This window comes from Pholis gunnellus, assembly GCF_910591455.1.
Source record: "Pholis gunnellus genome assembly, chromosome: 14".
Lineage (NCBI taxonomy): Eukaryota > Metazoa > Chordata > Actinopteri > Perciformes > Pholidae > Pholis > Pholis gunnellus.
Genome location: NC_136541.1, coordinates 9,292,517 through 9,307,974, shown reverse-complemented (window position 1 = coordinate 9,307,974; position 15,458 = coordinate 9,292,517). Strand labels below are relative to the sequence as shown.

Here is a 15,458-nt window from a genome sequence, read left to right as displayed (position 1 = left end):
GAGACACGATGAGGGCTGTTTAACGCAGATAGTGGTATGGATCCACTTCATAGGTAACACCTTAAGGGACGCAAGGAAGTAAATTATACTTTAAAAAAAATATATAATATATAAAAATAGTTTTTAGCCATGCTGGAAACATTTCAACTGCTGAAGGGATTACCATGATTATCATGTGTGTGTGTGGCTGTGATAATCGTCGGTTACTGCTAGACGTGAACCAACATGCAGCACATGAGTGTAAACGTTATCAGCGCAGAGGTGGCTATATTTGGGACCGACTGGCCGGTCACTGGTCATGGCCGATCAAGCTGAAAATCGGTTGATTGACTGGTGCATCTCGAAGGATAATTATACAACCAGATACATTAATCAGATGATTACCTCAGTATACACAGCAAGGCTAAATCTGATGTTCACAATGTTGTATACTCTCAAGGGTGTGCACCATCATGTCGGTCATGCGCAACTTTCTAATGTGTACATTCATATTTTTTTCATTAAAATTGTGTTGGGATTTTTTTTTTGCGACATTGCTCGGCCAGGACATGATGAATCTATCCATCACCTCGCCCTGCATCTGCTGCTCTCTCATTACAGTCCATTATGAATTGTGCATCGACTCATGCTCTACTTCTTCTCCTCCTCAAACATTTCCATACTTTTTCCACATCATGATAAAAGCCACACTGCTCGGTCAGCGGGGCTGTGAGCCCGAGCGTGCTCGGATTGCATTAACACGCAGCACATCACAAGAAAGGCAAAACATCTCAAAAGCAGCACCGACTCCTTAACATCGGCTGATTGTAAATTAAGGAAATCTATAAGTTTAAACCCAATACAGTGTTTATCTTCATCAGAACTCTCAGATAAGAACACCCGCTACAAGCTTAAGGAATAAGCAGGAAACTGCTTCAAGTCTGAAACAGTCCCACTGCAGTTTAGAAGCACTGGAAATTCAATTTGTAGAGTGATTAGATAATAGATTGTTTGGGCCAAGCACTTTAGATTTTAGAGAACATCAGTGGCTACTTGGGCTGCAGAGGGCTTCGCTCTTCTTCATGACAGATCACCTGAACAGGAGGTTTTTAACTTATCCATTCACCTAATGCTGCCACGCCCATTTTCCCCCACTCCTGGTTTAAGCAGCTACACTGCGGCGATCGGATGGTTTTACATTGTGTACACATCCATCAGCCATCAGTGACTGAGAGGAAAATGAAAATGGCATAACATCACGTTTTCAATTACTTTAGTGCCTCTTGGACCTACGAAAGTTCAGGAGCATATCAGCTCCCCTGCCAGTCGGTCTCGACTTACAAAAGCAATGTGTCACTGCCAAGAGGGTGGAAAAGGCCCATCCAGAGAGTGGAAATCTTTAAGCATTAATTCATCTAGAGAGAGAATTAAACCAACCTGCCATTTCTGCGAGCTATCGCCAAAATGGCGGTTCTTGATTTCATTTACTATTTTTGAATACCCCGCGGTTAAAGATGCAGTGTGGACCCGAGTCTACTCAAAATATCGACAATAAGTCATCGTTGCAGTTCAAACCAGAGTTCATTTCATTGACCTAAACTAGAGATCTGGAACCATGAACCGCTATAAGCCTTGAGCTTTTCTTCAGTAGGTCTGTTTACTCAGTGAATCAGTAAAGTCAGCTGACTGGGAACAATTACAGTTTTCAATACGTCTTTCACATCTTCTCCAAAGTGCCGGCATCGAGCACTGACTGAAAGACCGATGCATCTGTTGCGCGGCTATAAGCGCCACTGAGAACACCGAGGTCATGGCGTCAGATTTTATTCTGTTCATTTACATTTTTCACACAAAGACACAATTCATTCAAGGAGTGGGATGAATGGCTCGGATGTTTTCTCAAATTCAAGCTAATCTAAAAAGGGATACGTACGGTGTTTACACCACAATAAAAAAAAACACCTTCAAAATAAATGACTTGAGTGTTAGTAGAATGTCGAAAAAGCATGTTTTGAAGCGGAGTGATTTTCGCTGACTGTGAACTATGAAGAGGCTGACCTGTTCTTTCCTGGCCGGGGTGCTGTGTCCGGCGGCGGCGGGGAGCTGCTCCGGTTGGTTCTGAGGCGAGGTGGGTTCGGCTGCTCCTTTAGCGTTCGCCTTCTCCGTCTCCTTGTTCTCCTGCGGCTGCTTGGCCTCCGAGTCTGCTCCTGATTCAGTTGTCATGGTGAATCACGCTGGAGTGGGGAGGGTAAACAGGACAGCGAGATGAGTGAGTCAGCTGACTAGTTGTGAATTTATCTACAGTCAGCTCCTCTCTGATGCAAATGCAGACATGTGGATATTGTTTGACGGCAGACTTAAAAAAAAAAAAAAATGATTGTAAAGTGGCTTTGGTGCACTCAAGTCTCGTTTTTCCAACAATCTCAACAGCTGATAATGGAAAGTGCTTAGACTGCTGGTGCCCAGGCATCCACAGTTTCTACAATATACTCAGCATTTCCCTCGAGGGCGACTGCTTTTCTTTTGGGGGGAGGGTGGTTGTTGTTGATGTTCTGACTTGAGGGGGCATTCATTTTCCTATTCAGGAACTCATTTTGGTAGCGAGACTGCAGAGTGTTTGAATGCCATCTTACTGTCCACAATCCCCCCTCGGTGAAACAGAGAGATTAAAGAAAAGAGAAAGAGGAGAAAAACTGGAGGCAATAAATTACATAAAAAGATAAAATCAAATATGTTGTGTTCTTTCTTTCTTGTATGCATCACCCATATAACTGGCTCAAAACACTCTCACGTGGACTGCTACTCAGGATTATGGTCATTATCGGTTTTCTCTATTAACTGTAGATATTCAGTTTACAATAAATAAAACAGAGAAAAGCAGCGCGCTGGAGAATATTCAGCATTTTGGTTGAAAAACATGACCTAAACCACGAGTACATTCTTGCTCTGTTGATGGACTAACATTATATTCGTAATGTTTCGGCTCCAAAACAATCAGTTAAGCAGAAAAAAATCTGAATCCTTAATGAAAATGATATGTCCACCGTGGACTTGCAATACACTGGAGGCAACCCTGCAAACAGCCCTCCAAAGTACATGTACTGCACCAGTAGTACACGTCTCTCAGAGCACGACCTTCCCTCTGTTAGCAGCAGCGTAGCAGCGACAGATGCCGTCCCCAAGGGCCCAGAACCGTGTAACGAGAGGAAACATCTAATAGCCAGCTTTGCCAAACGAAGACGCCAGATGGGACGGATTGCACTGGGGGCCCCCTGTGCTACACCGTACCCACAGACTTCGACATTGGGTTGTGGGGTTAGGAGACAGCACACTGGGCCTCTGCTGCAGGGAGTCTGGGGTTTGTAGTACGGATGCCTGTCATTCTGCTGTCGGCCAGCTCTATTTATAGGGCCGTGTTTACTCCGGGAGGATTCGGGGGAGGATCTCGGACTTCCAGCCGGGGGGACAGCGGCCTCTGGATCAACAAAAGCAACACTGTGGTGCTGAGGTGATCCCCAAAGCGACGGCCATGTTATATGAAAAACTACAACAACTACAATGGGGAAACTATGGCTGTGACACCAAACGCAACAAAAACAAAAAAGAATATCACAATATCAGGTATTGATTATTTTGAAACAGCTCAAGCAAGAATTCGCTTTAGCGGGTCAAAATACTTCACATTTTGTAATAAGAAACCCGTCTCAGTCTAACGAAATTCTTGAAAGCTTTTTCAAGGACTAAATTTGGCCCACATGCCTAACGCCACGTGTCCTGCTGTGAACAGGACTGTCTGGCACATAGCTGGATTTATTAACAGCTGGAGTCCACGCCTTCATCATGCCTCTGTGTCGTTTTTATTCATCTTACACTCCGACAGACGCAATGCCTTAAAATACTTTGAGCTAAACTGAAAGGAATGTTTTGTTGTCTCGTTTAAAGCGTCATAGGTTTGATTATTAGCGTGTAAATTAAAACAAGCAAGAACAACATCTTGATTCAATATAATTTGGTATTACTGCTCGTTATAATGCAGAATGATACACTTCTTAAGTAGGAAATTGTGTTTTTCAGAGCCAAAGGTTAATTCATGAGTGAACTGGACTTGGACACGTTACTTCTACACACGCTATCATCCCAGTCAGGAACATCAAGGGTCACTGAACGCAACAAGCTGATCAAACTCTTACTAATGTTTAAACTTCAAGAACATCAGGTGCCATAAAAAGACCGTAAAGATGGCCGAATGTTGATTACAGGCCTGAGAAGCGGAAAAACGTAGATGAAGCGAAGAAGTCACAAGATCCAAATTCCAACCCTGGCTTTTTAAAAAAAAAAGACCATATTTTCCAAATGAGGATAACTAACGCTAAAACCACCTCTAAGGCAAATTCAACTGGAGTCCTTTTCAGAAGCGCTCTGCTACTTCGTTGTGTCATGTGCGGCAGAGCTGAGGAGCGGCTCAGTAATCGGCGACGGCTGCACAGCCAACCTTTGCTTCTCTCAAACCCCATATGAAACAGGAACTATAGTAGGAGGGGACGAAAGGAACATCTTAGCACCATAGAAATGGAGGAAGAATACGTGCAGTCACTGGTGACAGGCACTCTTCACGGGGCCACACAACAGCCCTCACACAGTAGCCTTGTGTGTGGCCCTCACCATGGGCTGGCACATACACAACGCATTCAGAAAGCTGCATTCACAACTCATTTAGTGTCCTGATTACTGCTGGTATACAGGAGCGGCTGGTTATTGCACCAATGTAGAGATTCAGCTTGAAGCAAAGTCTTTCAAATCTAACTATCTGTCAGACTTTCGAACACATTAAACACGTGCTTTGCTGCTCTATTGCTGAATAATGTTGAGTTACAGAGATTCAACATTTCAGGTTGTTAAAGCTTTTACATTTGCTGTCAGACACAGCTGCTGTTTTACAGCAAGAATCCTCCGGCGCACAGAAAGCAGGGATGGATTCAAGACAAATCTACCTTTCAGCATTCGCAAGTAACTGCAGGCTTAAATAAACAAAACTCAAAGATGTCTTAACTACCTTTTGTTGGCTGAGAAGGCAGAAACAGCCTAATTAGTGTTCACAACCTGTACCTACAACCTAAGAATGAGAAGCTGCTACCCATCAGCACAGCGCAATTAATCTGAATTGTGTCAAATCGCAACATGGCCTATTGTTCAGGGTGAAGTGAATGTCAAAATACATTTTGAATTAAACATCGTCATGCCGCAGAGATGTCCTGTCTTACACATCATATTCTACAGACATAACCAAACATCTTTCATTGGTAAAGACCCCCACAACAACAAAAAGAAAAGAAATCACACCATAATCCTTCTCATGTTTTCTCAATGATCTCTCAGATTACCACATCAAACACAGCTTTTCACTCAACTGTCACCCGAGTTCTACTTGCAGACATAAACAAGGAGAAACCATCTATCTCCTCGTCTTCCTCCAGAAACAAACTTTTCCTCAGAAGAACAATCATTATTACTACACGTCCATTTCTTCTTTACAATATAAAGCAATAGTAACCCACAGTTAATCAAACCCCCCCGTGTGCCAATAAACATTCAGACAGACGGGTGAGACAACCCACTGCAGTGGATTATCACGCCATGCTAAAGGCTAAGCAGGGGTTTATCGATATGTAGCTACATTATATAATAGATCACTGACACTAAATACTGTGGTGCTGCCCCATGCATGCACACTTCCATTTTAAAAAGGTCCATTTGTGATTGTAATGCATACTGTTGGAAAGTGGCCTGTACACACACACACACACACACATGCGGGGATGAGGGACTGCCATCTGCGCTGAGTGCCATTAGCCAGAGTAAACCACAGCTGGGCCCATCCCTGTCACCCCTGCCCCCCCCCCCACCCATAACCCCTTGAGGAGCTCATGGAGGCTACATGCAGGGGAATAGTTGGCGGTTTTTTGACACGTCCAGGCCCATCCTGAGTGGGGCTGCAGTTTATGATGAGACCCCTCGACATGGCTGCAGGGCTGACAGCTGTCACACACACACACACACAACAGCTTCTGTAACAGGATACCATGTAGCTGGTCTGGCCACTCAAGTGAGAGACACCTCCGCTGAGGGGCCACAGATCCCCGAACTGTCCCGACTTCAAAACAACAAACCAATTGATTGACTTGTCTTCTCGTGAATGTGACGTTCAATTCCAGGCAAACCATGTTCGTTTCCTACGTTTGTTGTCATTTGACATTTACATTAGAGTTGAGGCATTCAGTGAATACGTTTGACTGCAGCGACTTACATCACATGCATCATTAGCTCTGCATGCACAGTGTGCGTAGGGCTGTCCCCTCTCAGTTCATTAGTTAACTAATCTGTTGTTGGGCTTAGTCGACTAAAATCTTTTGAGTCAATTAGAATGACTTCATTCCAAGAAACTAGTGAGCACATCTCTGGTAAACACAAGATTTAAAGTGGCGCTTTTGCTGATTCTTTAGAGAAAATCTCAGGTTTTACAGATCTGCCCATTAAATCAACGAATCGATTTGTCGACAAAATTCTACGAGCATTAGTCGACTAACAATTTCTTTGGGTTAGGCCAGCCCTAATAGAATGCCACCATTAATGTAAACTCCCGGTGAGCAGTTAAACTGGAACAGAAACTAAAATGTTACTTTTGAAAGGGACTTCTATGATGATAACTTCATAAATACTATTTTTAGCATTATTGTCATGTCTCCAATGTGACAAGTTATCGTTTACTTGTCCTACATTCTAGTAAATTTAGTCTGTGTTTTGGATGGCGTCTTTAGCTGAAGATTCTTTGTTGTGTTTAGGCAAAATATCTACTTGATTAGTTAGGAAAATAATAACCAAATGAATCAATGCTGAGAGCAATCAGTAGTTGCAGCCCTAGAATAAAGTTAGACTGAAATGGACGGAGCTAAAGTCCACTAAACTGGTGTAACAAGCAACACCAGGAACTAATTGTAAGCCTGACTCTCTATAGAGACCATGACTGTTTTTCACTGAAACAACAAGTGACTGATCTCGCTAACAAGCTACAATGTAAGGATAGACATTTTGATAAAAGTTGATTTAGGCATACGACATGCATACAACATGTTCCTCAATAACATCTCACAGCTTAGCAAAGTGGAGTCCTGCCTTTAACGATTCGAGAAACATCAACAGATCTGTTCTCTACCTTAGTGGGTTCAGCCAGACTGTTCTCCGGCTCTGGTGCAGCATAAATTAAGTGTAGAGACAGTTCTGGCAACTAATATTTCATTTATGGAGCCAACAAACAGGCCAGCCAATAACACAGCCCTCTATTAGAAAAAACGTCCTACGAAGCTACAAGCTAGAAAAATGGTGCATCAGTGACTGAGCAAAACATCTAAAGTAAAGACATTAGTTTTTATTTTTCTTATCTTGTTATTTTAGTGTTACATATTTTGGATCGACACTCAGTTGCCAGTTCATTAGGTACAGTCGATTAAAACTATCGCAGTCGAATAAAACAATAAATACCTTCATGAATGTTACAATGTTCAGTTTTTGTTGAAGCAGTTTTAGAGGGGTGGATTCAAGTTACGGCCATTTTGGAGATCTTAGTCGAACTGTATTCCATTAAACAGCAAAGCATTTCTGTTTAGTCTGCCCTCATTGATATGAATGAGGCGGACACAAACTACAGCCTCCAAAATGATCATTAACTTTCAACATCTCTCTAAAACAGATTCAACAGTAACTGAACATTATAATCTTCATGAAGGCAGTATTTATTGCAGATCTGCTCTATTAGGCTGCATTAGTTTTAGATAGCTGTACCCAATAAACCGGCAACTGAGTGCACAAGCATCATCCACTGCTTAACTGATGGTTATTTTTTGAAACGTACATGTCTCATAACAGCTGAAACGCACGCGTGCGCACGTTGTATTTTTCTATTCAGTAGCCATTCCAGCCTCTTTTCAAAGACCTTTTAGTTGAACCCTTGTAGACTTAACAAGACCAGACACTCCCCAGCTCAACAGCAGCCATTGGGGAAGGCATACTGGTCACATGAAGGTGACTAGAGGCTGAGAGCATTTTTGCTGAGGAGGCCATGAATCCTGTCGGCTTGCTGCGTTTACATTCTTAGCATTACTGTCACTCGCAGCAAGGCACTCAAGGATACAACAGACAGACCAGCTAATTTATTGTTATTATTATTCGCCATATTTAAGGCCTGAAAGCCTTGAAAGCCTGGCACAAACATCACCAATGAGTCTGACAGGGAAAATATCTGAAATACATGTATAGCAATACTCTGTTCAGTTGCACAGCACCTTTGACAAAGGGAAAATCCCCTGTTAATGTAAAAGATCAGAACTAAATCTGAGCGCTAATAACTTGTTAGACGGGCCAACAGGGATTAAGCATATGCGATTAGCTATATGTAATCAGTAAATTAGCTGTGACCTGATCACCAATCATGTCTGCAGGAGAGCACAATATTAAAATGGGTTGTTGTCATGCCTTCACCACACTCACTTTGATAGTTATTTTGGACAGTATGCTCATTGGGAACTACCCCAGCCTCGCTTGAGGGACATGTAGTACTGAAACAGGGCAGCAACTAATGAGCATCACAATCACCCAGAGCCAAAGTTGACATTTGTCAAATTGCTTGTTCTATCAAAGCAGCCGTCCAAATAGTTTGTTTAATGTCGTCGAAGACAAAGAAAACCAGCAAATACTTACATTTGAGTGGCAGGACCCAGTATGTTTTAAAAACATTTTGGCTTCAAAAAAAATATACTTAAAACAATAATTGTATATTTTCTGTCTATTGACTAATCGATAAGTCGTTTCAACTCAATGTTTACCATTCATAGATAAATAATCCGTATAAAATGTAATGAACTTTGTTGACCATTTACAGACAAACCTAATTTAAATAGTTGCTCGTTGCCTTTATCTGACCCATGATCAGTTAATCTGCTTCTCATTTCCACGATTCATCAGTTGGTGTCAGAAAAGAGTCACAAGGTGATGTCATCAAATTCACCCTTGTTGACTTTTTAAGAATAAAAAACAATGAAAAGAGGCTGTTGCAGTTTACCTTTAAGTGACCCCATTGTGTCTCTGTGTTTACTGTGAGCCAATCATAAGGAAGGAAAAAGGGTGTCATGTTTCTAGAAATCCAAAAGCCCTAAAAAACAAAGATTTGTTTTGGATTGACTTGTTGTTCGTGCCTGTAAAGCTTCGCCATGCCTACAGAAGTTGGGTTTTGCAGAAATATCATCCTGAATATCATATAAAGTCAGCAGTTTTTAAGCAAATGTGTGACAGAAAGACAGTTATCGTAATATTCTAACACACTGTGAACAGGTTTAAACACATATTGGGCTGGGCTCTCTCAATGCATACACTATGAGAGCCTGCTAACAAGGCCCACGATGTCGCTGCCTCCAATGCTACTGCAACAACAGCTTACTGTGCATCTTAATTAAATTGTCAAGTCAGACTCCGGCCATTGCATCTCGTGCTTACGAGGATGTGAGGATGCTAAAAAGAGGATCCAGACCGTGTCATCCTGCCCCTAACCACGCCTACCGCACTGCAGATCAAAAACACTCAAGAATGTCGTCTTAACCTTCCGACATTAACCATTTTAATCCATTAACTGTGCTCAAATGTTACCGTGTCTGCCAGTGACTCAGCACTGTCCTCCACGGATGTAAAAACACGCGGGGGTTTGAGGTTGGGAAAAATCTGATCTATCGTCCCGTTTTCACCCATTTCCCCACTTTCTGCCTCGAAACCGGAGCACGATAGCCTCCTGTACCTTACGCGGCTTGTTGCTTTGAAACACCCGACTTTTAGCTACAAAATAACGGCCGCAGCAGGCAAAAAAACAAAAAAAACATGTCGCTAAAACGTTACGCAAAGGCTACAATGCAAAACACTGGGATGAAACGGTTACGTTTCCGACACGGTTAGCCACGTCCGCTCGACTTTTCCGCCTGAGTGAATACAGTAGAAGAGTATTTTAATGTTAATTATCTGTCAGCGGCCGCGGCTGTTGTGGTCGGACGACCCGAATGTGGAATAAGAGGAGATTAAACGGAGAGCTAAACATACCGGGGAAGCGCGCGCGTGTCTTGTAACGCCGCCGAGGTGTTAGATAAGATGAGAAAAGCAGCAAAATTTAAAAAAAAAGGTTTATTACCAGGTAAACCGTCCTCGTTCAGCTGGTTTACGCGAGTTGCATTCGTAGTGGGCTTCTGTTTCCTGACAGCGGTGCTACTCTGCTGCAGTTCCCCCTCTCCACCAGCCTATCACACTCCACCGTGCAGCTGAGTAGAATTGTGGGATATCAGGACAGCCGGGGCATTATTTTAGCAGCACACCCCCTCAACACACACACACACACACACACACACGCGCACGTACATACACACACGCATAGACAGAGACACAGCATGCCAATTAATGGCATGAGGTTTGTTGTTTCACTGGAACAAGGCAAGAAACTGAATCAGTGGTGAAATGTAAAAAGATACATTTGCTCAAATACTGTACTAAAAGTACATCGTTTTGAGATACTCGTACTTTACTTATTCTACTTCAAAAAACTCAATACAGCTATGCCAAGCTTACAATGCACCACTAGGGCAGAAACACTGAGTTGTTTAATCGATTAGTATAATAATGATTGGTCACTGTTTGTAATACTGTAACTGAATTGTTAATATAATTTTTTCCAAGCAAAAATCTGAAATCTGCTCTGGTTCCAGCGTCTCAATTGTGAGGATGTTCTGCTTTTCTTTCTCTTGTGAAAGAGTAAACTGAATATCTTTGTATTTTGGACTGTTGGTTGAACAAAACATGCAATTTGATGAAATATCCCCATGATATTGTTCAGCATTGTCTCATATTTCATACAATTAATCAAGAAAGTAATCAGCAGATTAATCTATAATGTAAGCAATTATTAGCTGAATCTCTAACAACCGTTCTGTTCACCAGAATATTTTACCGTTAAATTATACACCGAAAAGCTTTGACGAGCTCATTAAATATGATGCATTGCTATAGATTAAAGGTACTCAACAGTAAATCAAGTAGTTAAAATTAGCTCACCCTGTACCAGCCACAGAAAAATGCTTCTGAAAGACTTACTGACTGTACGCTCCCAGTCTGGAGCACTTTCAAATATTCTCCAAATGAAAAACATAATCCAAGACATATTAAAAGAAACCAATATAGTGAGCACATGAACACACCGTCTCTCACACACACACACACACACACACACACACACACACACACACACACACACACACACACACACACACACACACACACACACACACACACACACACACACACACACACACACACACACGCACACACACACGCACAAACACACACACACACATCTGCTGCCCTCCTCAAGGTACATACATGTGGTTGTGCGTGCACAAATACAGACATAAAAGTATTTTATTTTAATTAGTGTCTGGGTTGTTCCCTCTGGGGATTTTAGGGTTTTGCCTCCCGCCTCCCAGTGGGAACTTGACCCAACTCGGTCACCCATTTGACTTTTATTTCATCTAATTGCTTTCATGCTCAAGTAGGATACCACATGCCAACAGTTTACAGTATATGCAAATACAAAAACACACAATCGTGCACATTACGGCTTCAGAGAATTTTCTGCCGCAGTCATTCATGAATTCCCTAAATGGTGACAGACACATAGCAGGCATGCTTTGCAGATAGTAGAGGGTAAATGAACTAACGCACACAGGTCCACTCCTACAGGCAGCCAGACAACTGGCTCCTCCTCTAGCTAATTGTAAGACAGCTCATAAAAAACAACACCGACAACAACAATGAATGTTTTACATTGAAGACATATAATCACATTACAATCCAAAGGGGATTGAGCTTCTTCACGTGCAAGTTTAAATTCCTTAACTTTACAAGCAGCCATCAGTGAGTAGAGTGAGGTTTAGAGCAGCAGTAGCCAAACAAAGGGCGTAACACAAATATTCCTGCAACCCTCGACGCAGTGAGGAGAAATAATAGCCGACGAGGGCTGTAAGGAGGATAGTTTTTCACGGTGACACAGTAATAACTCATGGCAGTATCTCTGCTGAGTCTAATGTCATAACTCCAGTAACCATAAAAGGTCTAAGAATGTGATTTTACTGAGGTGACAACATGAGGAGAGGAAGCCTTACATTTTCAGCGATCATTACGGTAAAACACTAATTTCACACAGTTATTCTACCATTTCTCAAGATAGGTTATTTCACTTCCCCCCCTTCATTTCTTGTTTTTTTTTTTTAAGCACAGACATGATTGTTATAATAAACATCACCGCAATATGTCTCTCTGAGAAGACACACTGCACATTAAGCAGGAACAACTAATTAGCTGTCCACTGCACAGCCAAACAATAGTTATCTACATTTAGAGCAGGTGGAGTCTGGCACAGTGTTGTCATGAGCAGACTTATCGTCTGAGACATTGCTCATCACGGCCCGTCTGACCAGTGGGTGGTGACTGTGCGCCTGTAATGCAGGGAACAATCTTAAGCTGTAAGTGAAGGAGTCGCTTATCTCCGAAAGGAAATGTCAATTCTCACATACGGGCAATGTTAAAATGTATATATCGATGTATAAAGACAGAAAACAAAAGCAAAAGACAGCATCTACTAACAGCCAACTCGGCACAACCAATGAAATACGACAGTCAAAGCTGAAATGTATGAAAGCATACTTCATTTCTATTTTCAATTCTTTTAATCAGTGTGTAATATAAACCAGGCAGCACACTCAGGCCTTCCTCAGTGAAAATGTATAACTGCTGACCAGCTTTATTGTATTCAGTAAATAATCTCCGCTGTACAGGACTTGATACGTTAACCCACTGTGTTTGACTGACAAATGGGAAAACATCTCAAAGTGAAACATCTTCCAGATAATTAAACACTTCAAGGAAATTCTAAAATCAGGCCCACGCCTCTTCAAAAATAGAGTTTCTACTGTCTATGAGTTCTCACTCTCTGTATGTATAGTGACCTGCAGATAAGTGTGAGTGCAAATCTCCTCAGAGCCTCCAGAACAGCCCTTGGTCAGCAGTATGATTAATACCACACAAGACAGACAACATGTGATCTCTGGACTCTGCGTAGCTTATGTGGCTGCTTAACTCTTCACTTTTTTCTGCTGCGTATAGACACTTAGTTCCTGTGCAGCTCATCTGCTCCGAGGCCCGACCTTGAACTCGGATAGCCTTGAATTCCATCGTCTGTTCTCTCTCAAGTATTAACATAATTGTGAAACGCAAGGTTATGTCGTCCTTTTCATACTAAATGAACTAGCAATGCTGCCACTATCGCTTCTATTTTACATGATTCGTGACTTACAGGAAGAAAGTTGCATGATGCTGATCTGCTTACACAGCAATTTGGCATTTAATGATTGAAATGAAAGTAAAGCATGTCAAATGAATGGATTTCAAATTAGTGGTATATTTAACACTAGTAGTGCTGCGAGACTAAGATCTGGGAGAAAAAACATGAAATCCTTGTGTGTATGAAAATGTGTATATACTCTAAACTCATTAACAGTATGAACCTCATTACAGCTAATCAATTTCCAGTGCTGCGGTCAGAACAAGCAAGCTGGCACTTCATCAATACATAGTTATATTGAGTTATGTCCCTTACAATACATGGCAAAGTATCTGTGTGTTCTAATTTTTTTTTAAAAAAGGTCAGGGGAAAAGATCTCTGCCCAAACACAGAAATACATTTCCATTTTGTCTTTTATACATAACAACCAGGGACTTTACCGGGCCCTTGTTACCCTCGAACTCAATGAACTCAAAGTCAAATTGGCTCCAGCTCTGCTTTCTTCTTCCACCTTTAAGTTAACTAACCAAAGCTACTATCCCCTGCTGTCCAGCTCTACTCAGCTGTAAGCGCTTTCACTCTCAAAGGCCTGCAGGTCAGCAAGCATACGGGCCAATTTAGAGTCTGATTTTGACGACCCCAACTGGGCCAAAGCGCCCACACTCTGTCATCACACTTTAGAAAAGTCATTATTTTCAACTTTGGCTCCCTTTCATATAAAGCCAAGGGTACACGGTGCAGTTTAATGCGAAAAGGGGTTATTAATAAGATAATGAGGAGCACTCCCCTTCTTGTTTTTTTTTTTTGCATGTAGGAAGCACATCTTATCTCGAAGGACTCGTAAATGTGTTCTGCGTTTGTAACCTTTGGAAAGCAGTAGGCTAATGATTGTGCCCGTCAAGTGATTAGAGACCAGGCATTTTCAGAGAAAGGGAGGGGCGGAACATATGTGGTTGGAGGCAGAATTTAGAATCATTCTTCCCTTTTAGAGCTCTCTATGGGTATCAGCGTTTCAACTAAGGAGAATAATTTAAATCACAGAATTGATTTCATTTTTACAGCATTCTCTTTTCTTTGTAAACCAAAAGGACACAATATGTTCAAATAGGGACTTGATTGGTTGATTCTCTTGTGCGCGGCGCGAAAAGCTCGTTCCGAAAAAGAAGTACGTTGCTTTTTTGCCACTCTAATAGTATTCATGATAAAAACATTTCTTCACCACTTTTCCTTGACCTGGATGGAAAACATCATGAGCTCAAGGAAAAGATGTGAAGAAGAATTGTTGAGGATTTAGGAAAAAACTATGCGGTGTTGAGAGAATCCGACTGCCCTTACACGAGGCTACGTAAATAGGCCTCAGCAGATGTTATTGACGTGGGTATGCTGTGGTGCTGTCGCATGGAATTGTGGGACGCCACTATCACCTGTCGTAAAGGAGATAAGAAAGGAAGCATTGATGCACTTTTCCTTTGCGCTTATAGAATTAGACCAGCTCTTATCAGGGCTGCCTGTTAGATACTTCCAGGTCATTTCCCTAAGTTAAGAACCCTCCTAAGCATAAAGGACTATTCGACCACCACTAAGAGTCTACAGTCATGCTAGCAGCTCTGTGTACTTACAGCGCTAAGCTAAATGCTAACAAATGCTAACGTGCTGATGTTAGGGGATCACCAGAATTACTATCCTGAAGCAAATATGAATAGTTTCTACCAATTTCATGGAAATCCATCATATAATTGTTTAGATATTTCATTTAGGACCAAACACCAAGAACAACAAATCTAAAGGATCCGTATTTTTTAAACTTCCAAATATGAATACTAATATTGACTAGTATGGTTGGGCTATAATGCATCTGTTTGTTTTCTATGTTTAGTTACATAATAATAGAAAAAATAATGTGGGATATGTAATAGTTTGGATAAACTAAGGCAAGGACAAAGAAACAAAAGTTCCTTTACAATAGCACATTTGTGGGATGACTTCAAAGACTATAAATACCCTGTGAGTGTCAAGGTGCCACCCCATGAGCTGTAGCTTTATAAGGCAACGGCAGCCT

At 41.7% G+C, this 15,458-nt stretch overlaps 1 protein-coding gene across 1 annotated transcript in view; it reads right to left on the bottom strand.

Annotated features, from left to right (window-relative positions):
- LOC306705907 (band 4.1-like protein 3) overlaps window positions 1-10,338 on the bottom strand; it is a 36,480-nt gene extending 26,142 nt beyond the window's left edge. The window contains exons 1-2 of the mRNA XM_079172783.1: window positions 10,202-10,338; window positions 2,038-2,213 (exon numbers count right to left, since the gene is read on the bottom strand). Of these exons, the coding sequence (XP_079028909.1) occupies window positions 2,038-2,202 (165 nt within the window). The 5' untranslated portion in view covers window positions 2,203-2,213; window positions 10,202-10,338. The remainder of the gene's footprint in view (window positions 1-2,037; window positions 2,214-10,201) is intronic.
- Window positions 10,339-15,458: the final 5,120 nt, after the last annotated feature.